Source organism: Syngnathus scovelli, chromosome 14 (genome assembly GCF_024217435.2).
Source record: "Syngnathus scovelli strain Florida chromosome 14, RoL_Ssco_1.2, whole genome shotgun sequence".
Taxonomy (NCBI): Eukaryota; Metazoa; Chordata; class Actinopteri; order Syngnathiformes; family Syngnathidae; genus Syngnathus; species Syngnathus scovelli.
In genome coordinates this window covers 9,835,937-9,862,876 of record NC_090860.1, presented here as the reverse complement: position 1 = coordinate 9,862,876, position 26,940 = coordinate 9,835,937, and the positions used below count along the sequence as shown (strand labels likewise).

General features: G+C 40.1%; 1 protein-coding gene across 4 annotated transcripts; it reads left to right on the top strand.

Annotated features, from left to right (window-relative positions):
* Positions 1 to 692: 692 nt before the first annotated feature.
* On the top strand, positions 693 to 26,656 carry myo6b (myosin VIb). 4 transcript variants are annotated; one of them, XM_049740195.2, is made up of 34 exons: positions 712 to 790; positions 858 to 903; positions 3,050 to 3,196; positions 4,897 to 4,966; positions 5,042 to 5,115; positions 5,491 to 5,620; positions 5,707 to 5,812; positions 5,884 to 5,939; positions 6,022 to 6,119; positions 6,192 to 6,356; positions 7,094 to 7,174; positions 8,067 to 8,247; positions 8,357 to 8,501; positions 9,578 to 9,735; positions 10,126 to 10,217; positions 10,531 to 10,603; positions 11,686 to 11,813; positions 13,077 to 13,172; positions 13,505 to 13,675; positions 14,556 to 14,594; positions 14,689 to 14,782; positions 15,198 to 15,328; positions 15,419 to 15,496; positions 15,573 to 15,702; positions 16,235 to 16,325; positions 16,816 to 16,966; positions 18,524 to 18,732; positions 18,796 to 18,874; positions 21,394 to 21,554; positions 21,704 to 21,754; positions 23,799 to 23,902; positions 24,914 to 25,048; positions 25,628 to 25,846; positions 26,064 to 26,656. In XM_049740195.2, the coding sequence occupies exons 3-34, from the start codon at positions 3,080 to 3,082 to the stop codon at positions 26,261 to 26,263; spliced, it is 3,813 nt and encodes a 1,270-aa protein (XP_049596152.1). In that variant the 5' UTR covers positions 712 to 790; positions 858 to 903; positions 3,050 to 3,079; the 3' UTR covers positions 26,264 to 26,656. The 4 variants fall into 4 exon arrangements, with proteins under 4 accessions (XP_049596153.1, XP_049596152.1, XP_049596151.1 ...); XM_049740196.2 differs by lacking the exon at positions 858 to 903 and having other exon boundaries at positions 693 to 790; XM_049740194.2 differs by having other exon boundaries at positions 755 to 903.
* Positions 26,657 to 26,940: the final 284 nt, after the last annotated feature.

Here is a 26,940-nt window from a genome sequence, read left to right as displayed (position 1 = left end):
GACTCTCAAGGCAACATTTGCCGTCTTTTCATTGCAATTGGGCTTCAATTTTGCTCCCAGTTCGTCTTTTACAGAAGAGATTATAAATTTGAAGTGTATAGGCTAAGTTACATGAGGCAAATGGGATAGTCAAGATAGTTCTATAAGAAAATGATTAAATCTTGGAATGAAAAAAATCTTATACGTAGACTAATAAAAACAATAAGGAAAATCTTATTGATATGTACATCCCTCAGTTAATATTTGAACCTCAGATAGTGAAAGCAACAACAACAAAAACCATCACACCCCCAAATAGTGACGTAAGTGAGTTTGGGCCTGAGGACTTAAGTGAAGCTAATCAACCTCTTAATAGCAATCGTATCATGTTGCAAAACAACAAATACAAATATTATATGTGTCATTAAATAAGAAAGAGGCATTTCACATGTTTGAAAATGAATATAATATTACCATACTGATGTATATTGTTTTCATTGTTTCATGTTCCTTGCACCAAGAAAAAAAAAAGTCTTTGAATCTAGAAAAAAAAAATTATGATCATTTTAAAGATAACAGATGTGGCAACAACAGTAAGGTTGCTATCAATGTCCCGGCGGAATATTTCAATTAGAGCAAAATAAAAAACACATACAGGCTCCATACAACCCAATTGAAAATATTCCGAGCTGCACTTAAACGCACCGCTATCTCTCCTCCTCTCTGCTCCACTGTCTGTTTGACATCCTTTGAGCCTTCAGGCCGGACTTGGCCAGTCCTGGAGGACCCGGCGAAAAACACTCTTTTGCAGGTGAATGAGTACATGCAACGACTTGCAATCATCAGCGCCCTGCAAACGTAATTTCCACTATTTATAGGATACCCATCGCACATTGACTCTTTGGAGCATAGTGACAGCAACAGGTAGGCTGCAGTTCTTCTAAACTCAGTCACTTTACAAATTTTCTTTATTGAAACTACCCGGATTGCATGCTTAAAAAACTAATTACCTCGATTAATTAATCTATGTTCTTAGTCTGGGATGTGACGCAAACTACTACTTTTGAACTAGGATGACGTCAGAACGACGCAGGGGTGCGGCTAAAGATTTGAGGGACTTATAAGGGGTGCCCTTAAATCTGTCACATTAAAAACAATGTTTTGAAACCCACAGATGTGCTCTAAAAGTGCCATACATTTATTTATAAAAAAAAAAATCAACAATACCTTTTTTTTAAAATATTCTGCCTTGCATGGACTCTTCTCTACTTTAAAAATGTGTACCTCACAAAAGTGCACGTCTCTTCATTCTGATTCATTTTCCATGTGTCCATGCCCAGCAAGGAACAGGAAGCAGGAGGCAGGAAACAAGAGTGTGTCTTCCTGTCATACACTATATCCAATCCCATATTTCCTACTCTTCATCACAGCACCAGACACCAATTTGCATTTACTCAAATAATCATTGGACATTTTATTTGTGAGGTTTAAAGCACCCCCTATCTCGCCTCCATTGTCTGGATTAGGGTCAGATACTAAGAGGATTTAAAGCGTGTGCGGAGTTCCGACGCATTTGGTTCAAGATGCCACTTTTAGGGATAAGGCCTTCCTTAAAGTCATAGAGTGTAGCACATTTGACGGCTTCCTTTTAATGTAGCATGTTACTATGCTTCATTTTTTCTACTTAAGAAAACCAAGTGGTGCCACTTGGTCGCTACTAGTTACACCCACATTTCACCCAAGTAATTGAGTTCAATTGCCGATGGTCACTCGACTTTATTTGCATGTTTCTTAGCATGAGCGCTGCATTATTGATTGCAACCAAGAAAAAAAATAAGTCACCGTTAGAAACTAATATGTGGTGTTATTTAAGTTATTTACACATTCCACTCCTATTTTAACATAAAAGTAACACAGCAGCATTTATTGTATAAATGAAGACAAAGGAACGACCTGCACCAAATAAACATTTTACTTTCTAATTGACTTTAGCATTTGAAGTAGAGAACTGTGGGAAATCTGAAAGACCAGCCTTGATCAAACTTGGGTTGAAAATAACATACTGGAGGGAAAAAATATGTTATCTTGTTCTGGTACATTGTTTTGTTTATGCCCTTGCTCATACTGCATGACTTTGCAGATAATGGTGTTCTGATAACACAAAGGTCATATTTATGATAAATTCCCTTCATCTAATGGTAGTCTCTGTTCCAGAGGAAATTTTGGAAGGGTCACTGACCTTCACTGTAGTTCTATTGATTCTGCTGGCATGTCACTTCTTAAGACAAATGTGAAGATCATCGAAATAATAATAATATGCATTCGGTTCGATAGTGTTATTTTGTCAATTTAAGTATTTGCATTCAACCTTTACTTTCTATCTGAATCTGCAGAAATCAGGTCTGGCTTGCAGCTACATTTTTATAAAACAAAGTTAAGCAATTAAAAATCAGTTCTGCATTTAAATTAGTTCAACTTGCAAAATATACGCCTATTAGGCATCTGATTGTTAATATAAGTTAAACAGACATAAAACTAATTGAGACAGAATTAGAAACAACTCTGGGGTGTATAGTCCATTTGTCCAGATCCAAAACCCCACAAAGGCAATCATTTTGTTTTACTGGAGAGAAGACTATTAATGGCTATAGGCAAAATGTCCAACAGAAAGGGCAAAATAAATGTGGATCGACTATAAATCAGATTGCAGTAGGTCTCCAAGAAGGAACAAAATGTTTAGGGGACATAGACTACTGCTGAATGCGCTGAGTAAGTTAAGTGACTCAATTAATTTCTGTTTGAAGGCTGTGTCAGCACTTTCTAACAGCGATCGCCTTTGACATTTGACCACAATCTCACACCTAATTGGATACTCCAGTATGTCAGGTCTAAGTACTGGTGATGTAGTTGCTTTAGGATTAACACTCGAGAGCTGTTAATGAAGTTGATGTAAAGCTTTCACACTAGCTGTACGGACGGTGAGACTTTCGACGCGTATTACCCAATTGTAGGGTCATGTGCTGTATTATTGAAATGTATTGATTGGAATACTTTGTGTCTTTGCCCTCAGTGACAAGGCCGTGCTGACTGCAGCGAAGCCATGGAGGATGGGAAGCCAGTGTGGGCCCCTCACCCCACAGACGGGTTCCAGCTGGGCACCATCATCGACATCGGAGCCGATACGCTCACTATAGAACCGTTGAGCCAGAAGGGCAAGGTGGGTCATCGCACACACAAAAAAAATAGGAATAAATGTGATGCCATTGGAAAATCAACCCATTCAGCATTGAATAATCCTAATCAAATTGTGTACATTAATTATATAGTCATGTTGTGGCAACAAAACCATGTTAATAAATGAAACACGAGCAAGAGCAAATTTTCACCGACATGAATAAGTAAAGGCGGAGGCAGCAGGTGTGTGATAGTGTTGCTTATAAAGCGAGCCGCTCATTAGACAAGAGGCCAACCTGTTACACCTGAGCCGTCACGTGTCTTGGGTGTTTACAACATTAAAAAAAAAACAGGACATTTCAATCGCAGACGGAAAAAAAAAAAAACTTGCATAATGACTCCATGAATGGCTCTGTCTCGACTGAAATTAGAAGTTTCTTTAACGAGCTGAAATGCATTGAATAAGTAAGCCATGAATGATCATCATCAGTTTATGCTTTGGTGCAAAAGTGTCAACTTTGTTCCATTCAGTTGGGGAATAAAAGGCCCATTGAGTATTTCTCTCCCCCACACTTTTTCTTTATTACAGTGCTGAGCTCATTAGTGGCTGAGCTGAGCTTGAATGCCGCTTCTTTGTCAATTTTATTGCGTAGACATCTGTCATGTGGTTTTTATTGTGGTTGATTGGAGCCGATTTATAGTTCTGTGTATTCTTCCAATCTGTTTTGTGATAATAAATTGTGCATCGGTGGACATTGTGTAAAGAGCTACGTGGAGTAACTTTCGTTTGTTGTTACTCTGCAATCACGTTGCCTTCAAGGTCCAACACGACGTTCAAAACAACCTTTCCCATTGAGATCAATTCAATTAGGATTAATCTGTTCCGGTGACTAAACTATCAGTCATTAAATGTATAAGGTACAATTTTACGACATATAAGACAGAATGCTACTCCAACTGCATAATTGTTTGGATTCCATTTTATCTTAATAATGCATCAATTTTATTGGTTCCCACTGCGTAATTGTTTGGATTCCATCTTATCTTAATAATTCAGCGGTTTTATTGGTTCCCACTGAATTAGCACAGAATGTAGTCATCATTTGCTCACTCAGTCAGTCAGTCAGGTGTTTGGATCATGTTGCACTTTGCACCAAATTATTTATGGTGGTGCCATGTCTTCCCTTGTTCCTCTCACAGCTGGCTTCTTCTATTGAGGTTGTTTTCATTAACGCTTCACAATAGAGTGAGAATATCACATGCCCGTTAACGTATTCCTCCAGATGATACTATCGTGATATTAAAGCAAGATGAATGATTCATGATTATGCATACCTGTCGTGGATTTTGACGATATTTAATTTTGATATATTTCCCAGAACTCATGAATGTTGTCATTAGCGACTCTAAGAAGGGAAGAGCAATTTTTCTTATTCATAAACCAAACAAGACAAGATGTTACAAAACTGCCTGTGTTTCAGACTAGAGATTTATTCATCCAGAAATCCCGGAATTTATTTTGGGGAATTAATCACCGTCAATTAATCGATTACGGTGGAACCTCCAAAGTTGATTACAGGTCTGACACAATTCTTCTAATTACCAAACTTTTTTTTTTTTTTGCTCCTGTAAAACACCAAAAGGAGGGACAATTGTACACAGACATAACATCATATAAATAAATAAATATCGATGGAATTCTTAACGATAAATTGATCAATTCTGATACCCGTCTCATTACAGACGTTCCTTGCGCCGATGAGCCAAGTGTTTCCAGCAGAAGACGACGTCAACAAACATGTTGAGGACAACTGTAAGATAAACTCAATACCCATTGCTCGACCTGATTTCATACAAATAGAAATAATCGTTTCTTTTTTTTTTTCAGGCTCCCTCATGTATTTGAATGAAGCCACTCTTCTCAACAACGTCAAAGTGCGATACTCTAAGGAACATATCTATGTACGTATTCCTTCCGCTTTTACACTTTCTAACATTACCGTCAGTGGAGCGTATGCAATCCTGTCACTTTAGCTTTTGCATTACAAGAGCGCATTGCCGGTTCGAAGGAAGAGCTAGGAAAACGGTTTCTATCGTTGACTAAGGAGAAAAAAAAACGTCCAAGGGGGAAAGGCCGGTTAGTAACTGTCAAACTGTCAAGAGTAACTGTCAAAGTGAGTCCCGATAAAAGTCACTCACTTAGCACTGAGGGTCAGCTCGTAAATGGGAAAGGAAAGGAAAGGCAAGAAAACAAGTCAAAGTGGCTTCTGTAATAGCGTTGTCTCTCAAAGATTCTATCAAAGATTCTAATCTGCCTTTTGTTGTTTTCTTTTACAGACTTATGTGGCCAATATATTGATAGCTGTCAATCCTTACTATGACATCCCCAAACTGTACGGCCCTGAAGCTATCAAGTTATACAAGGGGAAATCTTTGGGGACGCAGCCACCCCATGTTTATGCAATTGGTGAGAGCTCACACCTTAAAAAAAACATTTGTGTATTTGTGTAAAACTAACTTACCTTACTTATGTGTTTTTCTCACTTGCTTTAGCCGACAAAGCCTACCGAGACATGAAGGTTCTGAAAATGAGTCAGTCCATTATCGTTTCCGGTGAATCGGGTGCTGGCAAAACTGAAAACACCAAGTTTGTTCTCAGGTAAGAAGACACGGTTACCGTTCCTGCCGTGTTTTGATTTTCGTCATCTTAACTGTATCTCCATCCTGTAGATATTTGACCACAACTTATGGAAGTGGTCAAGATATTGATGAGAGAATTGTTGAAGGTAAAAAAAAAAAAAAAGTTAAAGAACTCGATGTACTGCAGAACCTCATTGTGATCAAAACGGTATTTTCTTCACCCTTTAGCAAATCCCCTTCTGGAGGCATTCGGAAACGCCAAGACAGTCCGTAATAATAACAGCAGTCGCTTTGGAAAGTTTGTTGAAATCCATTTCAATGAGAAGGTGATGAGATCTTACTCTTACTGCGTGTAGCCCGAAAATAAAATCTGCATTATTTTCCTCTCTCATTGCCAGAATGCAGTTGTAGGTGGATTTGTGTCCCATTATTTGCTGGAGAAATCGAGGATTTGCATGCAAAGTAACGATGAGAGGAACTACCACATTTTCTACAGGCTTTGTGCCGGAGCATCTGAGGACATTAAGAAGAAACTGCATCTCGACTCACCAGACAGCTTCAGAGTTAGTATATTCCCTTGTGTCACTTTATACTTCATGCCAGGTTTGGGCAGTTCTGGTCCTGGAGGGCAGCACACCTGATTTAAATGATCAGGACCATGCCCTCCAGGACCGTAATAAATGTAAAATATTTTAAAGTGATGAGCATGTATAGCTTAGATTTTATTCTGAAACCTTTTTTCCATTGTGTGGCCCTAATACTATTTATTAATGTCCTTACTGTTATTTAGCAATGGATGGTTTGCAGGGGAGTGGCAGTCAATTCTGTAAAAGCCCACTAGATGGCAGAGTGTTACATATTGTGATATGAATTGAATTGCATTATTACAGACAGAGAGATACACAATTTAATCCAAGCCTTTCCAATTTGGATCAAAATATGATTTGTAAATTAAACATGCTCATCCCTGCTGCAACATGTTCTTCTGAATGCAAAAATAACAAGAGCAACAGCAGCAAGTAGCTAATTCTCTTAGTTGAGATATTTGTCATTAAATGGAGCCCCCAAGGTGGCACAAACATCAACGGAGGCAATTACTTCACACTATTGCCCTCCAGTCAACTGTGAGAGGCAATATTAACAGACGCCTAAGGAAAATCTTTCACATGGTGACAATCAATAGGAATATCTCCCTCAGGTTCTCCCACAAGGGTGAAATGCGCTCAAGCTAAGTTGAGATTTAATTAAGCACAGATAATTGTGTTAGAATGTTTGCAATTATTTTCTTTCTACTTTGCAGTATTTGAACCGAGGCTGCACCAGATACTTTGCCAGCCCAAACTCCGATAAGCAAATCATGCAGAACCGCAAGAGTCCCGAGGTAAAGTCGATTTCTCTGCTTGAGTCTATTCACTTTTTTTTTTTTTTAAGTTTTTTTCAATGTCCACTTTCCTTTCAAAAATGTTTAACCAACAACTGTGAAAATGCCCTGAATGCTGAGAGCAAAATATCAACAGGGAAAATGTTTGCTCAGTATATATTTGATAAATGACGTACAACACAGACAGGAACACTTTTGTTGACTTAAAAGCCTGCAAGAAATGAATTTCTTGAAACAATTGAAAATGTGACACACGGTATAATGCTTCCAATTAAAAAATCCAGACGGGGCATTTTATTTCATGATACAGAGAGTTACATTATAATGGTGAGCCAAGAAATATTGCATTCCTGTCTAGTGATGAAATGTGAAATGATTCAAAACCTCATCTGCATTTTTAAAAATGGGATCATATCCATTGCTTATAAAGTTGGCTAATTTTTATTTCTTCATGCCGCATCATGTTTGTGACATAAAGGACAATAAGGTGATGTCTGTTTTTTGGATTATTATTTCATTATTGTTGTTTTTGTCAAAATTGAATAAGCGTTTGTGTTATTTTCGTGAGACATGAAGAATTGCATGCCGGGTGGTGCTTATGCAGCTTTTTCTGGTTTATATTTACATCAATTTAGGAACATGCACCTTTTGTTCCTTACAGTTACTTAACTCCAAAGAGCAGAGCTTTTTAATTGTAATTATGTGATTAAGCCTTCACATTTCACACTGCATGCTTCTTTTATTATTCTTACGTGAACTTTAACCTCAGAGCAGTATGTCCATTTAGAAGGAGTGTATTTGCTGTGCTAATTAGCTTTTGGATGCTGAAGAAAGCATTGAAATATAATAAGACCACGTTTTTAATCAGTTTCTCCTCCACTTCTGTCCGCAGCATGTGAAAGTGGGCGCGCTGAAGGACCCTCTTCTCGATGACCAAGGCGACTTTAATAGGATGTGCGTGGCCATGAAGAAGATTGGCTTGGATGACGTGGAGAAGCTGGACTTGTTCAGGGTGGTCGCTGGCGTTCTGCACCTCGGCAACATTGACTTTGAGGAAACGGGAAGTAGCTCAGGTTAGACTGATTGAGTTCTTTTTCCATTAAATGGGTTCATATATAAATATTTTTGATCAAATTATGAATTAATTAGATGATAACTGGTGTGTTTCTCCATATCATATAGGGGGCTGTGTTCTGAAGAATCAATCCAGACAGACTCTGGAATATTGTGCTGATCTGCTGGGTCTGGACCAGGATGATTTGAAGGTCAGCCTCACAACAAGGGTCATGCTTACGACAGCAGGGGGCGCTAAAGGAACAGTTATCAAGTAAGAATTGACGCAATGTGCTTGATATATGGATTTAGCAGTCAGTCCATTATAGAGCCAATAAAAGTTAGACAGAATTGTAAATTCATGAATGAAGTCAAGGAATTTGTATTTTTTTTTTCTTAAATGCTTTTAAGTACCGTCAAAAAGATCGAATCTGTTCGGTAAGTAGTACTATTTGTGAGTTTCTTACATATTAAGCGCACGAGTACTCGTAAAATATTGCACACTGCTGTAGATGTTTTGCTTGTGTTTTATCCATGTATCACTTATTCAGTGCAGAATACGTTACAGGCCATACTGGCATTGCTCCCCATGTATATGCAGTGGAAATGTGGTGTTTGAGTGATCGAACCGGGCTTGGTCGATTAATATTTGAAGAGGGCCAGATGCTGGCCTGGCCTGGAAGTGTTTCCCCCATATGAATTATGCAGCAGGTATCTGAGGAGGAAGGCAAGTGTGGCTTCAACGCCATAAAAAAAAAAAAAAAAAAAAAGGCCCCCACTGTCTGGACATTGAAGGCGGGGCCTGCCTTTGTCATAAAGGCCCCGACTGATTCACGCTGCCTTGGGGACTTTGACTGCAGTATAAAGCTGTGGATGCTGTTATTGTATCACTCATGGCTGAGTCTCTCTCCAGAGGCGATGTGAAACATTGCCATGGATAAAAACGCTTGTCAGATCTCTCTAACATCGGATGTGTTTTATAGGACCTGCAGCATTTATACCAAAATGGAGAAAGTGAACAATTGGCAGGGTGCCTATTTATTTTCTTTTTTTACCGTGGACTGAATATTTAGAATTTTTAAAAAGTGGGAAAATGTATAAACATCCATGATTGCTAAAAGGCACATATATTAATATTAAATCCACCCCAGTTCTCCCAACTGGAATATCCAAGTTGAACTTGAGGTCGCTGTGGGCATGCACTTTGTCCTCCTAGTCAACCCTGATAAATGATGAATTTTTAAAAATGTGTTAAAATGCCATTAAAAAGTCAAGAGAAGGTCAAGGTTCACGCTGCAGTTTCTATTCATCTTTGGCTAAGAAAGTTGTCTGTCACACGTGCTCCTCTAGGGTGCCTCTAAAGGTGGAACAAGCTAACAACGCCCGCGATGCCCTCGCCAAGGCCGTGTACAGCCGCCTCTTCGATCATGTGGTCAAACGAGTCAACCAATGTTTTCCTTTTAAGTCCTCCTCAAGCTTCATCGGGGTGCTGGACATCGCTGGCTTTGGTGAGTCAAATATTTCTAGCAATTTTTTACTTCAATGGAACCTCCAAATTTAAACACAGTCTGTTCGGTGACGCATGGTTGACTTCAGAGAGTTTTTAATTTTAATACAAATTTCCCACAGGAAGCATTGGTAATGTAAAGCGAATAAAAGTGTCACCTTCAGAAACTCTTCATTAACTCTCCAGGAACACTTTCAAATTCCTAACTGGTGTGAAAGCAGACAAAATGTTTCACTTCTGTATAATATCGATTAAAATAATAATTCTCATCACGGTGCCGTATTTGATATCTAATCCATTAAAGTGTCTATAGAATCCCATGAAATGCAATAAATTGCGACATGGGCGTCAACTGGAAGTTTATTTGTCCTGTGGCATTTCTTGTTTTCAGAATACTTTGAACACAACAGCTTTGAGCAGTTCTGCATCAATTACTGCAATGAGAAATTACAGCAGTTCTTCAATGAGCGCATCCTGAAAGAGGTAAATAAGCAGCATGTATTAAGTCATCCTCAGAAAAACCTCCTCTGTCAAGTCACAAAGTAGCAACTTATTTGCGGCAGGACACTGCGGATGACATCGTTCCTGTTCTGTAGTTGTCTCCTCGTGTTGCCGATGAAATTAGAATGCTAATTTCCCAAGGGATGTGATGAGACTTGTTTCTCTCTTGTGATCTCTTAATGTTATTTTCTTCTAAGGGCTCCAATTAAAGAAGTACAGTGTTTTTGAAGTTACTTCAGGCACTTTTAACATTTTCTAATATACATTTCAGATCACTTTGTAACTTTTTGTGCAGGAACAAGAACTCTATCAAAAGGAAGGATTGGGAGTGAATGAAGTGCATTATGTTGACAACCAGGACTGCATTGGTAGGTTCACTTCGGGTACAAGGGAGACAAATCCAACAAAGGATCTATCTTTAAATAATAGCTGCTGGACTGTAATAATGGTCACTGTAGTTATGTGACAGGATTTAATTTTGAAGATTATATTTTTATATATGAACTAGTCCGAATTCATCAAACTTTCAATTATGTTGCAAAACTAAAATTCGGTACAATGGATATTTAATCATTTAAAGTTCACTTCTAGTCCAGAGCGGTGCTTTTTTTTTGTTTTTTTTGTTTTTTTTAATGCCATAAATCACAGTTACAGGATTAAGTACATGACACGAACCTTTAGTAGTCTTCTGACATTAAAATAAGCCTCTCGGGCAACATTCGAGGACGCCATTAAGATGAAGGTATGCTTATGAGGCTTAAGATATGCAAAGTGCCACGCACAGACAGAAAATGTCTGGAGAGGAACTCCACATGCCGCAGATACTTAAATTATGTCATCATTTCGCCCAGGCGTGGCTCTTCTTCCTCAGGTGTTTGTCTGAGTGGCAAAAGTGTGCCTGTCTCTGCTACAAAATCAGATTTTCTTATTATCTGACAAGCCTGTGTCTGAATGGAGGCCATATAATGAATCTTTGTGGCTTTTGTGGATTCTTTAGTGACACATGAAGGCGGGGAGAAATGATACCCACTCAGTTCTTGTCCCATATGTCAAATAAATCCCCGATATATTAGGATAAAAGTAGTCATCGTATCAAGGTGAAGCATTTTGATTTGTATTTCAAAGGCTGTGATTATTCCGCTGCGAGGTTAACTGACAGCCATGAATAACATTTATGACTTGCAAATGACCATTTGGGCTAGGCATTAATTCACTCATCAGTCTTCGGGATTCATGCTCAGGTGCTTGTTCATGCAAATATTTCCGGGAGGTCCTTGGCTATTAGATTATATTCCAAACACAGTATGCCATATGAATAATTCAGCCATGGTATTGAATAAGCATCGTGATGAACACATTTTGTCCTTTGAATATTCATAATAGAGTGGACATTTCGAAGAATGGATTCATCGGATTATACCACGTTTGTGATGTCTTGATTCATTTGCAGACCTGGTTGAAGCAAAACTGGTGGGTGTGCTGGATATTCTGGACGAAGAGAATCGTCTACCTCAGCCCAGCGATCAACACTTTGCCCTGGCTGTTCATAGCAAGCATAAAGACCATTTCAGACTTACGGTTTGACATCTTAACTACTTTCACACACACACACCATCTTCCACCATCATTCTCTGCCTTTGTGTGAGCAAGCAGATCGACTCGCCATTAGTTGAATCTTTATGGTCATTTCTACTGTGCTACAACCGTTGGGTGACTGACACATACGCTTTATCCCTCTGCCTTTGTTACTCTCGTTTGCCTCAGCCATCACCTTGCAAACATGACTTTGACGTGGTATCCTTGACAACTTTTACAATCAATTTAATGAAATACTCACTTAAAAAAAGGTACCGATATTCGTGGACGGAGAATCAAAACACTATTGTACAAGATACATAAAAACCCTCTCAGAGGAATTGAAAAGTCGCACCGGGTGCCATTCAGGTTTTTTAAATGACGCTATTATGGTTGGTGGAAAGTGATATCCTTCCAGTTATTTTTATGGTCATAAAGATGACTCATCATTTTAAATAAAGGCCTTACCCTCAATAGACATTTGGGCCTTTCCTGCAGTAAATAAGCGTCCCTTCACTATAAGGCAAGATATTTCCTTCACTGCTATGATATATCATTAAAATATTTTATTTAAAATTTTTCATTATGAATTAGCTGGGTGTAATCATGCATTTCTCTACCGCATAGTTAGTCTTTAAGAGTTGATTTTTAATACCCACTTAAGTTACCAAATATGGTTCATCGCCTCGGAAATGGGCTTCACTTTTCTACTGCTTTTCTGCCTTCAAGGTACTTGAAGCACTTTTAATGTCACCTCGTTCACCCACTGAATAATGATGGTGGCATATGTTGCCATGGAGGGAACGTCTTGGGGCTCGATATCTTTTCTCGGGATTTAAAGCAACAACCTGTGGTTTGAAAGCCAGCCACAGCTAGCTGAGCCAAATGTATTCCATTTTTATAAGTACTAATTATGTATGTTCATTTATAGATGTATTGGATAATTATATACATGAATAATGCACTTCAAGTGTACCTTGCAATGCATGTGCATGATTCATGTGAGCTGCCAAGCAGTCAAATGAATACTAATTAGCCTTTTTTTTTTTTAATAATATGCTATGCAATGCACAATGAAAAGCATTTTTATCTGATTTCAGTCCAATTGAGCCACACAAGACTTCCACAAGCAATACTGTAGAAGCGTAAAGATGATTAAAAATGTTCTTCTGCGTCGACAGGAATGGATAATTCAAATCATTACATTTTTGGTTCGACAATTTTAATCCACAAAATTTGATGTCTCTCTCTCGCTGTGCCTCTCAGGTTCCTAGGAAATCCAAATTGACGGTTCATCGGAATCTCCGGGATGATGAAGGATTTATCATCAGGCACTTTGCCGGAGCTGTTTGTTATGAAACGGTAATTTGTCCCACAGTCTGTAATATATGGAGCAGTGATGTCGTCGTAAATATGCAAGGTCTGTGTTAACCAATGATGACGGTGTCAGTGAAAACTACAATGGGAAATTAACAGTGAGCGACGCAGCTCGGCGTTTTTGATGAAATATTACAGCAGGTGCTAAATGGGTGTCAAATTTGCAGCTTCTCATTTTAGCCTCGACTTTAAAAAAATCATCTGTCATCATGGCATAAATGGCTATTGTAAAAAATAAAAAAGCATGTGTTTATTTATGGGCAGCACTAAATGAAAAAAGAAAGTCAAATACCAATTGTACACGTTTGTGCCAACAGACTCGATTTGTGGAGAAGAACAACGATGCTCTTCATATGTCCTTGGAGAGCTTAGTGAGCGAATCTAAGGACAACTTTGTTCGTGAGCTGTTTGAGACCTCCGCGACTAACAAGGACTCTAAACACAAGGCGGGAAAACTCAGCTTCATCAGCGTTGGAAATAAATTCAAGGTCAGAGATGAATCAGAGTTTGCCATACAACGTTGACAAGTGTTATGTAATTAATTATATCAAAAGATTACACGTTTCTGCGGCATGTGAATGATGAAATGCTGAATGGAAAAAATGCTTTTAAAAAAATATTGATTCACAATAATTGTACTCGACATTTTTTGGCCATCACAATAGCACAAAATAACAATCCTGTACCATTGTGGGTCTCTTTAGACCATGAAATAAAATACTTTAATTTAACGGCCAATAGGCTTTACCGGATGACCCCGCCCCCCATCCAATAGTCCCTTATGTAATTAGAAAAATAAAAATCTGTCATAGAAAAATTTATATTTGACTTTAGCAGTTCCTCTTTTGTATCCTAGTCCTAGATACTTTTTGCTCATGCATCTTCAGACGAATATAATTTTTTACATCTCAGACTCTTTTGTTAGGAAGAGAATAAAGAAGTCAGCTTCAATTATTACAGAGCAGTGCTGGCAAAAACTAAAAAAACGGCTGCAAACAAACACCTGAAATGAGACACTCACAAAAGAGTGTTTATTGAACCACAAAACCAAAGCGTTCATGTCTTCTGTTTGTTTCAAGAAGAGGAAGCCCCCCCCCACCCCACACACACACACCCCACCCACCCCCTGTCAGGTACGCGCTGTGTTTTTCAACAGACTTTATCACTGCTGAGACTGCTGCAGGGCTTTCATCACTAATGCACCAGACACGGACTCTCGCACAAAGATAATGCCGTTCAATAAGGTGCTGGTGGCCAGAGAGAGTTGTGTGTGTGTGTGTGGGGGGGGGGGGTGCCCACAGCTCATGTTGCCATCTCACTTCATCTCACCCTCCTCAAACAAAAACTCTTGTCCGCTTCTGTTCACAGACGCAGCTCAACTTACTGCTGGAAAAGCTTCGCAGCACTGTGAGTTCTAATCACCACGGCATAGTAGACTCAAATCGAAATTTCTACTGGCAGATACGTTTTTTTTTTTTTTAATGGTCATCATTGTGTGCAGGGCTCCAGTTTTATCCGTTGTGTCAAACCCAACCTGAAAATGGTCAGCCACCAATTTGAAGGCGCTCTGATTCTCTCACAGCTGCAGTGCTCGGGTAACATGTTTTCAAGTCTATCTGCCGACTGCTGTGTTGAAACATAATCAGCCAGACTTAAACAAACAGCCACAATTGATTGATTCTATGAGTCATTTAATAGCCAATACGGTGCAGACAAATTGACTCGTTGGAATAAAAGACTGCAAAAATAGCAACGCTTGTCAGACTTGAGGAAAGCGTAAAAACAGCGGGAGCAATTGACAAGAATTGAACAAGCCAAATTTAAAAAAAAAGTTTTGAGTGGAAAAAATTATTGTTGCAGTTAATACTCAGACTCAAGTACTATGTAGTATATCTGAGATGTGATGATGCACATAATGATTTATGCATTTTCAAATATTTAACAGTGATCATAAAATACTACAGAATTTTGTCGTTCAAGATCATTTTTCTTCTTATTTTTTAAATTCAGGAATGGTGTCCGTGCTGGACCTGATGCAGGGCGGCTTCCCCTCCAGAGCCCCTTTCCATGAGCTTTACAACATGTATAAACAGTACATGCCTGATAAGCTAACCCGACTGAATCCGAGACTATTCTGCAAGGTGCAATAATTTTTTTCCCCCTCACTGCTGTGCTGCCCACTTGTTAACCATAAATTTGATGTTAACTCTTTTCCACATTTTATTCCGTAGGCTTTGTTTAAAGCGCTGGGACTGAATGACAATGACTTTAAATTCGGGTTAACCAGAGTATTCTTCCGACCCGGAAAGGTATCCGAAAAATCCGATGCAAAACGCAACTATGCCCTAAAATAGTCCCTTTAAAAATAACTCAATTGTCTGTCAGTTTGCTGAGTTTGACCAGATCATGAAGTCGGATCCTGACCACCTGGCAGAGCTGTTGAAGAAAGTCAACAAGTGGCTGTTGTGCAGCCATTGGAAGAAGGTCCAGTGGTGTAGCCTGTCTGTGATCAAACGTGGGTCCAGTCGACCATGCATAACAATTATATATTCACCCCCTCCCCTCAGTAAATTATTCTGCCCCTGATGGCGTTACTAAAGTCATACTTCACACCCTTGGATTTATTCGTAATATGGAAAGCAGCTTGAAGCATTTTGAAAACTGTAGCCTACTCTCATTTAGCACCACAACACTTGACGCTGTGCTCGCTTGTGGAGTCTTAACATTTAACAGCATGCATTCTACTCTTTGTTTTGGAAGCATTCAATTAAATTATGGAAGAAAATTGCCTGCTTAATGAGGCACTTCCTGCATAACAGACCATACAAGGACTGTATTGTATTTCAGTCTGCATTCATTCCAGGGTTTTCTTTTTGTATATGTAAGAAAAACAGGATTTCCCACCGGGTTGAGATTTGTTTTTAGAAGCCATGTGCTGAATCCCATTACAGCATGTTTGATGGTATCACATTTCTACGTGATAGAACATCACATTTACTTAGGTTACACATTTATTCAAAGTGTTTCTCTTTTTCTACTGTCACCAGTCAGGAACAAGATGAGCTACAGGGCTTTGGCCTGCATTAAGATTCAGAAGACGGTGCGCATGTGGTTATGTAAGCGGAAGCACAAACCGCGGTGAGTCTCTTGCTCTGGATGTTACAATCACCTTAGTTATTCGGGATACACAATGTTTATTGTTATACGATGAGCAGAAACAACACGGTTACACAGAACAGGGACATTTTTACTTGGCCAGTTCCATTCCCACTATATTTATATAAGGCAAGGCAAGGCAGATGTATTTATATAGCGCATTTCACACACAAGGCAACTCAGTGTGCTTTACATAAAAAGGATTAAAATACAAAGAACATAGAGCATAAAAAAGGGAAAAAAATACAGAATATAATGCATACAAAAAGAGGATTTAATTTAAGAATACGCTATAAAAATAAATCAAGGAAAGGGCGTATACTGGAATAATATACTGTGGCGCCACTGAGGTCCACAAAACACTCTCGTTCTTTCTGAAGAAAACAAAATCATATAATTTGCATTCAATTATAAAAAGCTAGCCATTTTAAAGGCATCCACTCAAAAAAAAAAATGTTTTATATCATTTCAGCATCGATGGTATGGTAAAGGTGAAAAACCTGAAGAAGCACATGGAACGCTTCAACGAGGTGGTCAACGGGCTGAAGGAGGGCAAACAGGAGATGGCCAAGCTGGTTCAGGAGCTGGCAATGTGTATCGATTCTCTAGCAGTCAAGATAAAGGTGAGCATCACAAACACTCTCACGCCATCCAAGGATTATTGTCCAGTTTTAAAGACTGACCTCGTTAAAGCTGCTTAAGGCTGCTGATTGAGTTTGCTTCAGGTATACTCTAAGTGTTGAACTTTATGGGCTCTATTTTGGTGTCCAGGGCAAGTCTGGCACAAGGTACGATTTAAATCTTGTGCAGGCTCGAGGAAGGTTTGGTGTTTACGCCAACCTGTATACACTTGTGCATACAAACATCTTTGCGAAGTTCCCAATCCTTGTGTTTTCTCTCACAATCGATATTTCTAATCAGCTCATATGGATGTAATGCTCTCTTCAATAATGCCCTTTAACTTGGCTTTTCCTTAAATGATCAAATTTGATTTGCAGAATCCCAGTCCGCCCCCGTGCAATAAACACATTTTTGTAGGCCAGTAAATCACCAGCCAATCTACATCCAGTGCCCACAAGTGTTTTCTTTTCTACAAACTGTTGCTCCTCATGCACCATTAGCAGCCACTATAAATGAGAGGTGATGATGCCTGAGGCATCCCGGCTGACAGTGACGCAGCGGTGATTTCCGTCCTATCCCCCGCTTCATCTCGGTCAGCCTCTCAACCTCCTTTTTCTTTTTGTTAGCCTATTAGCAGCCCTATGACAACACTCGCAAGGCTCTGAGCACTGATTGAATAATTCATGGGATGCCAATGCCTGTCATTCAGGCGACAAGACCTTGTCACCTTCCGTCTTTGTGTTCCTGTTAGTAACTCACTCTAATGAATCTTACTGACCTCTACTCTACTCATTAATAGTCTGACAAATTCAGCAGCCAGTCAGTAAATGTCTCACTTTTTTTTATCCTTTTTATTGCTGCATGACAAAATGATGGCGACAAACAAAAGGTCATACCGTCATTTAGTTATTCAAAGTTAGAGCAAACCTTTATGTTGAATAAGAAAATCAAAATTATTATTCCGATTTTATTACCACTGAAAAGGTCATGTTTTGATGGTTGGTTTTTTTTTTCATGTGCAATTCTTTGTCTCCATTGATCATTCTGCACATTTGCCACCTACACTGGTACACTGGCCAAATAAAAAAAAAAAATAGGAAATTATTGAGTACAATTGGCTGGCGACCAGTTCAGGGTGACCGATTTCCTTCCGCCAAGGTACGTAGATGTGCTGGCTCAGCAGTAGGAGTGTTGCTGGAGATGAGCCTAGCGGAGTGACAATTTACTGGCAGAAATTCAATGGAATCTTAATCTAATGTGATTCTGGTGAATTTGATAAGATCATGATAGACATATACAGCTCATATACAGATAGCGGGCTCTGCAGATACTATGTGGGATGAGCGTCAGAGATATTTCATTTATAAATATGTGAACCCGGCTCCTGTGCAGAAAAATGGAACCCATTGTGTGCACCACAGTTCAAGTAATAAAGTTCATTTGACCAAATGAACTGAACAAGCCGAGCAACCAGATTAGAATTAATTGTAATTGAGTTTAACCTAATACACCCATATATTTCATCTTGCTAACCAATCTTGTGACCTCATGTCCAACAGAGTTCCCTAATGACCCGGAAGGAGATTGACACCGAGTACCAGGTGTTGGTGAAACGTTCAGAGCAGCTGCTGTCCTCCATGCAGAAGAAGAAACAGCAAGAGGAGGAATCTGAGAGGCTGAAGCGCATTGAGGAGGAGATGGAGAAAGAAAGGAAGCGGCGGGAGATGGAAGAACAACGACGCGAGCAAGAGGAAGAGGAACGAAGACTGTATGTGAAAAATCTTTCTCGATTCTCTTTAGGGTTTGGTCTGAATCTGGATTAACTTTCTAGGAAATCAGAGATGGAGCTGAAGCGGAAGCAGGAAGAGGAGGATAGAAAAAAGAGAGAGCAAGAGGAGAAGGTCCTGCAGGTCTGGAAGCGCTCATATGTTATTTATGTTTTTTCAGATTGGTATTCAACATATTTATGTTGGCAACTGCACGTCTGAGAAAAAGCCCACAAAACTGTTTTCGAGTCAAAAAAGTTCATCTGGACTGCACTCGTCTCTTTGGAAGACCACTATCATCATTCCCTTCCAAAAAAAAAAATTTTTTGTGCTTAATAGCCACTGTAGTCGTTAGCGACTGCATCTGGATTTGAGGTTGTTGAGATTTTAGGGGAAGATATCCCCAAAACTCATCTCATGCAAGGGTTAGCCAACTCATTTGCTATCTCTCCATTTGATTCGCAACTAAAATAAAGTTGCTAATTGAATTTCCCCTTTGAGGGGTCCTGCGTATATAATCGTTTAAAATGACATTACATTAAAAGTATACCAGGGAATTCTGTCTGGCTTGAAACCAGTGCAACAAATGAACTATATTTGGTTCACTCCCATTGCTCTCATAACTTTTTATTTGGACAACGGTACTTGCTGAAGTTTACCCAGCGGACATAAACCAACTGTGCAGTACAGTAAAGATAAACACTTTGGAGAAAAAAAATCAATTTGAACACTGTATACGGAAAAGGATTGCATCTTATAGTCACATTAGAAGGCTAATAAAAATGTTTTAGCTTTTGTTCGTCAGCACAAGTTTGCTACTTCCATCCAAGAATCCAGTCCAGGTCTTCTATTTTAAATTGGTCTTCAATAGGAAGTATAATTAGTTGAGAATGAAATAATGTAATGATGTCACACTGGAGTTTTGTTTGGTTGTATCTTCCCAAATCACTTCTGAGTCACCACACAACAGTTCATAAACTCTTCAACCTCTCTCGACTCTCGACTTCAACGGCGAATCTGCCAATTATTTGTGTTGCTTAGGTATATGATGCTGAGCAGTGAGGATTAGCCCCGATGGTGGACATTTTTATTTTTGACAGTTTGAGCAGAAATATGCAAGAGTGGCTTGTTAGAGGTCAATTTGTAGGGCTCTTGAACTTTTTCTCTCACGAAGGTACTGAAGCAAGAAGCGGATAGTTGCGTTTGCAGCTAGGTTAATTTTCCCCCTTGAGAGCTCTCGACCTCTCTTGATGTTTTGACCTGTTTGCTTTGGTTTCCTCCAAGCTGTTGATAGTGTGTTAGGAGTCATAATGATTTCATATTGGCTCCAGAAACCACCCCGTGCAAAATCATTCTTTTAAAAAATTTGGGACATCCCACCTGTTGTCCGTATCATTTTCACAACATAAAATGGATTCCAAAAAAAGTTGCTTCCCGACAGTTTGATATCTCGTCATTGGAAGATTGTGTCTCTTTGATTTATGAGTTCCTGACCATGTAACATTTCCCGGCATGACCACTTGAACTGCCCTGGTCCTGACCTTGGACCAATTCCCAGAAGGCTTCCTATGTGGTCTTGATTGATGATCCAGTTCCCTGACAATTTTCCTCTAACTAAACTAGTTTAGCCCTATTGTGCTCTCTCATTTGTTATGTTATCTGCTTTCCTTTTGTGTGGTTTTCATTCAACCCATTCATTTTGTCTGTTCTATCTGACTCAAGTCTTTGTCCTATTTGTTTGTCCCATCCAACTTTCTCACCAAACTTTGCAAAGTTTCCAAGCAAAAAGTAACTTCCCTCAGATATATTTTCTGCTGCATCAAGGACTCGTCATGATATCTTGGCCCCTACAGTACTTAAATTTTTGTTTTGTGGTGTCATCAGGGAAGGACCGCAAGAGTGGCTTTGTGATTTAGCTTCGCTTTAGAAATACAAAACCCGTGGAATAGCTCTTCCGAGGGCCACGCTCGGCTTTGTTGGGAACCATAAAAACATTTCTTGTGACTCTAGAGCAGCTCAATCCTCAGATCACCCCATGTTTCACTCTGGTTGTGTGTCATTGCTACTGATCTGACCATCCGCCAGCATGAATAATACATCGCTAGCTGGGAGGTTATTCCAATTTAAAGCTCTTAAAAAGAAATGACCCTACGAGGACTTCATCAATGACTGTAGAAATGACAGAAATATTTCACAGCTCAAAATATATTTCATCCCAAACCTTTGGGTGATTTTATACCTGTGGGCCATTTTTGGCTGCACAAACCAGCAGTATATCGCTGAATAAAGATTGAAGGCAGGACATGATTGTCAAAACTCTTGATGGCAATTGGTGTCAGAGGAACTAGTCAGTCATTGAGGCTGCTGATGATGATCTATTTGGGCAGTGGGATGACTGTAGTTTACTTCAGGTATGGTGGGATAATTGAAGACCCAAAGTACACACTCCTTGAGAACCCTCCCATTGAACTCATCTAGACTAGCGAAAACTCCAACTGCATTGCTGTGATTGTCTAGACACATGACCAATAAATCTTTCTTAATAGTGGATTATTAGCCTTAATCAGGCTCAAGCAGACACCAGAATTTTTGCATAGATTCCAGCAAAGAGGAACCCATCCGTGTTAAGCCAATATGCGCTTTGTGTGTGTGTCATTTAACAGGCGGAGTTTGAAATCCAGTTTGCTCTGGAGCGTGAGGAACAGGTCCAGCGCACTGCCATGCTGGAGCAGGAGAGACGTGACAGGGAGCTAGCCATGAGGATTGCTCAGAGTGAAGCCGAGCTGATCACCGAAGATGGTCAGCTGGACCCCAGTCTACGCAGGTATTAGACGTAAAAAAATAGAGAGAGACAAAAATGCACATGGTTGCATTATTTTCACAAAGAAGCAAATGGGCACTCGCGTGTAATCTTCTGTCTGGCTGTTTTGTATGCAAGTAATGCTCTTCTTCTATTACTCTGTCCTGTCATAGTGATGAGGCTTTTGCGGATCTTCCTATCTCTGCATCCTCAGCCAGAGCCATGTAAGAACTCAGCCCAATTATAGAGTAGCATAAAAATCATCCATCATTCGTCCTCACACTTTAGTGCCATAACCCCCATTGTAGTTCCATCCATCTCTGAACTGCTTTGAGTAGATCAGCAAAGCAACGTTTCATTCCATCAAACCCACAATCACATATCGAATGCAACAATAGAGGTTTTGATTCGACACAATCACTGGATGTTCCGTGTCGAGGATATTTGTGTTTGATCAAAGGCGCACAGCAAGCTATTTGCTCTCTGTGTTTGCTCAGTTTGCCGTTTTGCACACACATTGATGTTTAGGCGTCCTCTGAAGATGCATTGGAGCTACTCAATATACAAGCCGGTTTCATTTTTTATAACAATTGATTTGCATCATAATTTCACATGAATCTGCGTTGATTGCATTCAAAGAGGACACGCTGTTCTTTTTGGATATTGCAACACAGCAACGGGAGAGCTTTTCTACAGCAAACCGGCTCCCTATTGAGGCTTTACAATTGGCAATTTTTTTTCAAGGCATCATTGCCATTACCTGAGATGTTCACGTGGGGGACAGACGGTAAGCTATTACTGCTGTCGGGCAAAGCTGCAATCGCTTTGTCGTAACGTTTGATTTACAGACATGCCATGACGCTGGCGTGTAGGTAGTCGCTTAAAACCTATAAAAAAAAATACCCACTGTGTGATAAATATTTTTTTTTCCACCCTCCTCATATATCAACCTTCCTCTGTATCATTTTGAGAAAGTTATCACCCTGTTTTGTCCTGGATTAACCCCACAAGGAGCCTCCCCTTGTCTAAATCCGATTTGAATCATCCATCATGCTGCTTTTCGCTGTCAAGCTGGCCGCTCATCAGCTGGTGGCCAAAAGCGAGCTACACCTCTGCTAACATGGCGCTAACACGAAAATATAAGATTCCAGGCCTCCTTTGAAACCAGAGTCCAACCCATGCAGGCACGGGGGGAACATGCAAACTCCACACACACACCGGAGCCGGAATCGAATCCTGCACCTCTGAACTGTGAGGCAACGTGGTAACCAACTTCCCACTGTGCCGCCCTTCAATCTTTTAGTCAGCATCAATTCTCAAATGTAATCTGCATGATTAGATCAACCATCATCCTCTCTTAGACATTAGCAGCTGTAAATAGAGGACTTAATTCCTCGGTATTATTGAATTACCTGCCGCGACTCTGCAGGAAGGCTCGAGCAGACCTGCTGTTATTAGTCTGAAGGTCTGCTCCGCCCGTTAAAATTCCTCAATTAATCTAGGGAGCTAAATGCCTGCAGATGTATGTTGTCGTCAAGCTGGTTGTAAACACACTGAAACAGTCGGCAACGAAGGTAGGGGGCAAAGTGCTGCTGACGTGCTTGTAATGTGGAGTGAAGCCAGGGAGAAGCCTCTCTCTCGTTTTTTTTTTTTTTTTTTTTTTAATGGGACCCATTATGAGGATTCTGTTGTTGCTTGGGTAAAATGTGCCCGTTAGGTAACACATGAGACATTAGCTCACACTTTACGGGAAGTCTATGTTTTCATTGACTGTAGTCACAGGGAGGCTGGTGTCCTGCAGACTTCTGGAAAGTGGCCAATGAGGAAAAAGACTGTCAGGGACTAGAAAAGGACACTTGTTTGTATTTTTTTTTAAACTGCAAACAGATAAAACGTCACGGTTTAATTAAAACCCAAATAATAAAAGCTTTAAAAATGGAGAAAACATAAACACAATTGCTTCCTATTGGCATAAGTGTTTTGTCACAATTGTTTTGTAATGATATTACTTTCCCTCTTTCCAGTGTGCTTTTGTCTAAAAATGGTGCTACCACCTAATGGCTGAATGAATCCTTAATTATACCTCTAAGTGCTTCTGCTAAAATCATTGAGGCAATGGCGTATGTGCTGTTCTTTAAGAATGGAAGGTGAAATATGATCTATGGAATCGTCTCAGCATTGGTGGACTGTGAACCTTTTGTGCAATGTCATTGTCTTCCTCTGTATGCGTCACACGCACGGCCATTATTACTTGCTCTTCACCCACAGGGGCCCTCAGGTGCAGGCAACCAAAGCCGCTGCTGGCGTTAAAAAGTATGACCTCAGCAAGTGGAAGTATGCTGAACTGCGAGATGTTATCAACACCTCCTGTGGTGAGGAAACCCAGCTCGCTTGTTTGTGTGTATCAATTACACTTTGGTGGAAAAGCTGAGTTTGCACGTGTTCGTATGCCCATCAAATTGAAAAGACGGATCAGCTCCCACAGCTGCTGACTTTTTAAGTGGCACAGAAAGGAAGTTATCACCATTATGTTAGATGATGGACCTCTGCCTTCCATCTCATTCTGTGCCAACTTCTCCTCAGATCAGATGATTTTCCACTGGCTGCCTGACTTATGTCCTTATGGCGGACAGTGTTAACTCAAGCATCTCAGATACTTCCTACGGGATGCCAAGGACATCTGGATAATCTATGAAAGCCGTTTCATGTAACGCTGCTGCTTACATGAATCTGTTTTTGAAGGCCAATTGATATTTTCTCATCCAACTTTTCGAGAGTTTAATAAAGTTAGTTTTCATTGGACTAATCCATTCAATAACTTTTATGGTACATAATAGAGTACTGTGCAAAAGTCTATTAGATGAGATGCTCCATTACATTTGCTGCTTTAGCAATTCTTTAATGACCACATCAACTTCAAATGTCACTCAGTGGACTGCAGACCCATTCACTGTTAACAAATGTCATGTTTATCTTCATTGGTCCATCTGTTTGTTAGTTGGCAGGCTCTTTTATTCTGCTAGCAAAGCGCCATCTTTTTATTTGTTGTTTAACTACTTCAAAGTGACTGTTGCGTAACAGGGTCATCAAAACAACAAAACTAGAGGCGGGCCAAAAAATTTGCACAGTAAACAATTAAGCTCCTCATATCATAATGATTACATGATTACATCACTGTCGGCAATTATCGTGACAAAGTATTAATATGATCAGTGTCTCTGCATAGATGAGTATTCAAATTCTTGTAATTAGTATCTCGTTCACTGCCGGTTAAAATGGATATTTGACGTCTATATCTGTCAATGGCAGTGAATGAGTTAAGGAATCTCAGCTCATTTTTTTATTTATTTTGTACAATGTAACGCCATGTTCTGCTTGGACAGACATCGACCTGTTGGCGGCCTGCAGAGAAGAGTTCCACCGGCGCCTCAAGGTCTATCATGCGTGGAAGTCCAAGAATAGAAAACGCAATGACGACGGAAGCGATCAGAGGGCTCCCAAATCCATCACTGACTACGGTGAGTTAGGGAAATCTTTTTCTCCGTCCTCTTTCCAATGCATTTGCATACTTTGTGGGCATGGTTTTGTTTTATTTCCTCCGCCTCTCTCCCGTCCCTCACATTCATTGGCAGGGATTAATGACCTGCCTGTAAATAAGCTGCCTGTGCTTGACAAAATTCAATTAGGCGACAAAATGTAGAGGCCTGAAATTTCAGCCGCCTCCTATGTGCTGAAAAATATTTATTCTAATTAACAAGTAAATGCCGGTCATGCTTTGTCAAATTCAGCAGACGCTAATGTGACAGCTCACTGCTTTGCTTTGTGCCACACATACGCACACACATTGATTAGATGCATGAAAGCACACTGTGATGACCTGCATCTCGGCATTTTACACACAAAAAAAAATGGATTGTGGAAGTTGATCACTAATGGAGGGGAGATGTTTGATCCTTTGATGGTTGTTGCCCATTAAAAAGACACTGATGCCAAACATGGTCAAACCAGTTATTACCTCCAACTATCATGAAACATTTACAAAGCTGGACAAAAATAGTCAATTTTCTTGGAAATTGGGCTTTTTGTTCCCTCGACAGCACAACAGAACCCTACCCCCACCATGATGGCCCAGCACCAGGAAGTGGCTATGAACCGGCAGCAGCGCTACTTCCGCATCCCTTTCATTCGGCCCGCCGACCAATATAAGGATCCGCAAAACAAGAAGAAGGGCTGGTGGTACGCCCACTTTGATGGGCCCTGGATTGCCCGACAGATGGAGCTGCACCCGGATAAACGGCCCATTGTGTTGGTGGCAGGTGAGTCCAAATATTCTTTCAAAGCATGGCTCCACCTTGAAAGTGGTGGGTCCAATCCTCGAGCCTGGTGATCATGTTATTTTCCCATTATATGCTATGTCCAGCACGAGAGTCCTCAATATCTTTCTTTTGTTCACATTCCTCCATCTTCCATTTTCACGCTTAGCTTGTTGAAGGAATGGTAATTTTCTCCATGTGGAATTGTCTCCCGTCTCAGGGAAAGATGATATGGAGATGTGTGAGCTAAGTCTAGAAGAGACCGGTCTGACCAGGAAGAGGGGTGCTGAGATCCTGCCCAGGCAGTTCGAGGAAATCTGGGAGCGCTGCGACGGGATCCATTACCTGAAGAAAGCCATCGAGAACAAGCAGGCTCGGCCCACGTACGCCACCGCCATGCTGCAGAATCTCCTCAAGTGAACTTGTGTGAGTCAACATTTGTCAGAAGGTGAGCGGGATGAGATAGATGATGCAGTCTTTCCAGTCTTCTTTAATGCTGTGTTTGTAGAAGTTGTGTTCAGAGGCCTTAAATTTGCACCTCACCAAAAAGTCCAACCTGAGACCTTAATGAGCGGTGCATTAATTATTGTTTTAATCATGCGTGTAAGCGTTGGTTCTTCGATCATCCTTTCATCTCAATCTTTAATCTTTTTTTGTATTGACGCTCATGTGATATGCAGGAGGACCTTTTTCCTTGTCACGTTTGCTGTGTTTGTTTGTTCCTTCAAAACGCTCACACATCGTCTTTCATCTTTGCGTTCTGTTTGTATTTGCCCTTCAACACTTTAGAGAATAAAATATATTATCCCTATATTTTTGATCGTACGTTTTATTCTTCATCCTGTAGCGCCCGCGCTCATCAAGGTCAAAGAATCGTGAGTCGCGCAGCAGTTACGCACGACTAAATCTTAACTGTACTTGACGTCCTAATGAGCATTGCGGCAAACGAGATTAACGTACTGATAATTTTAAACGGAGGGAAATGTGTGGCCCATGTTCATCCGAGGCTCGCACGCTCACATGGTGATCAGTTAAAGCAGATTAAAGGTTCACCGAAGGAATTGGTTCTTCAGCTTGCACGTTTAAGCGTGCTCGGA

Coding starts and splice junctions, on each gene's coding strand:
- myo6b (XM_049740196.2), top strand. CDS start 3,080: ATGGAGGATGGGAAGCCAGTGTGGGCCCCTCACCCCACAGACGGGTTC. Junction 13,676..14,555: donor GCGTTGGAAATAAATTCAAG/GTCAGAGATGAA, acceptor TTCTGTTCACAG/ACGCAGCTCAACTTACTGCT. Junction 15,497..15,572: donor TATTCTTCCGACCCGGAAAG/GTATCCGAAAAA, acceptor ATTGTCTGTCAG/TTTGCTGAGTTTGACCAGAT.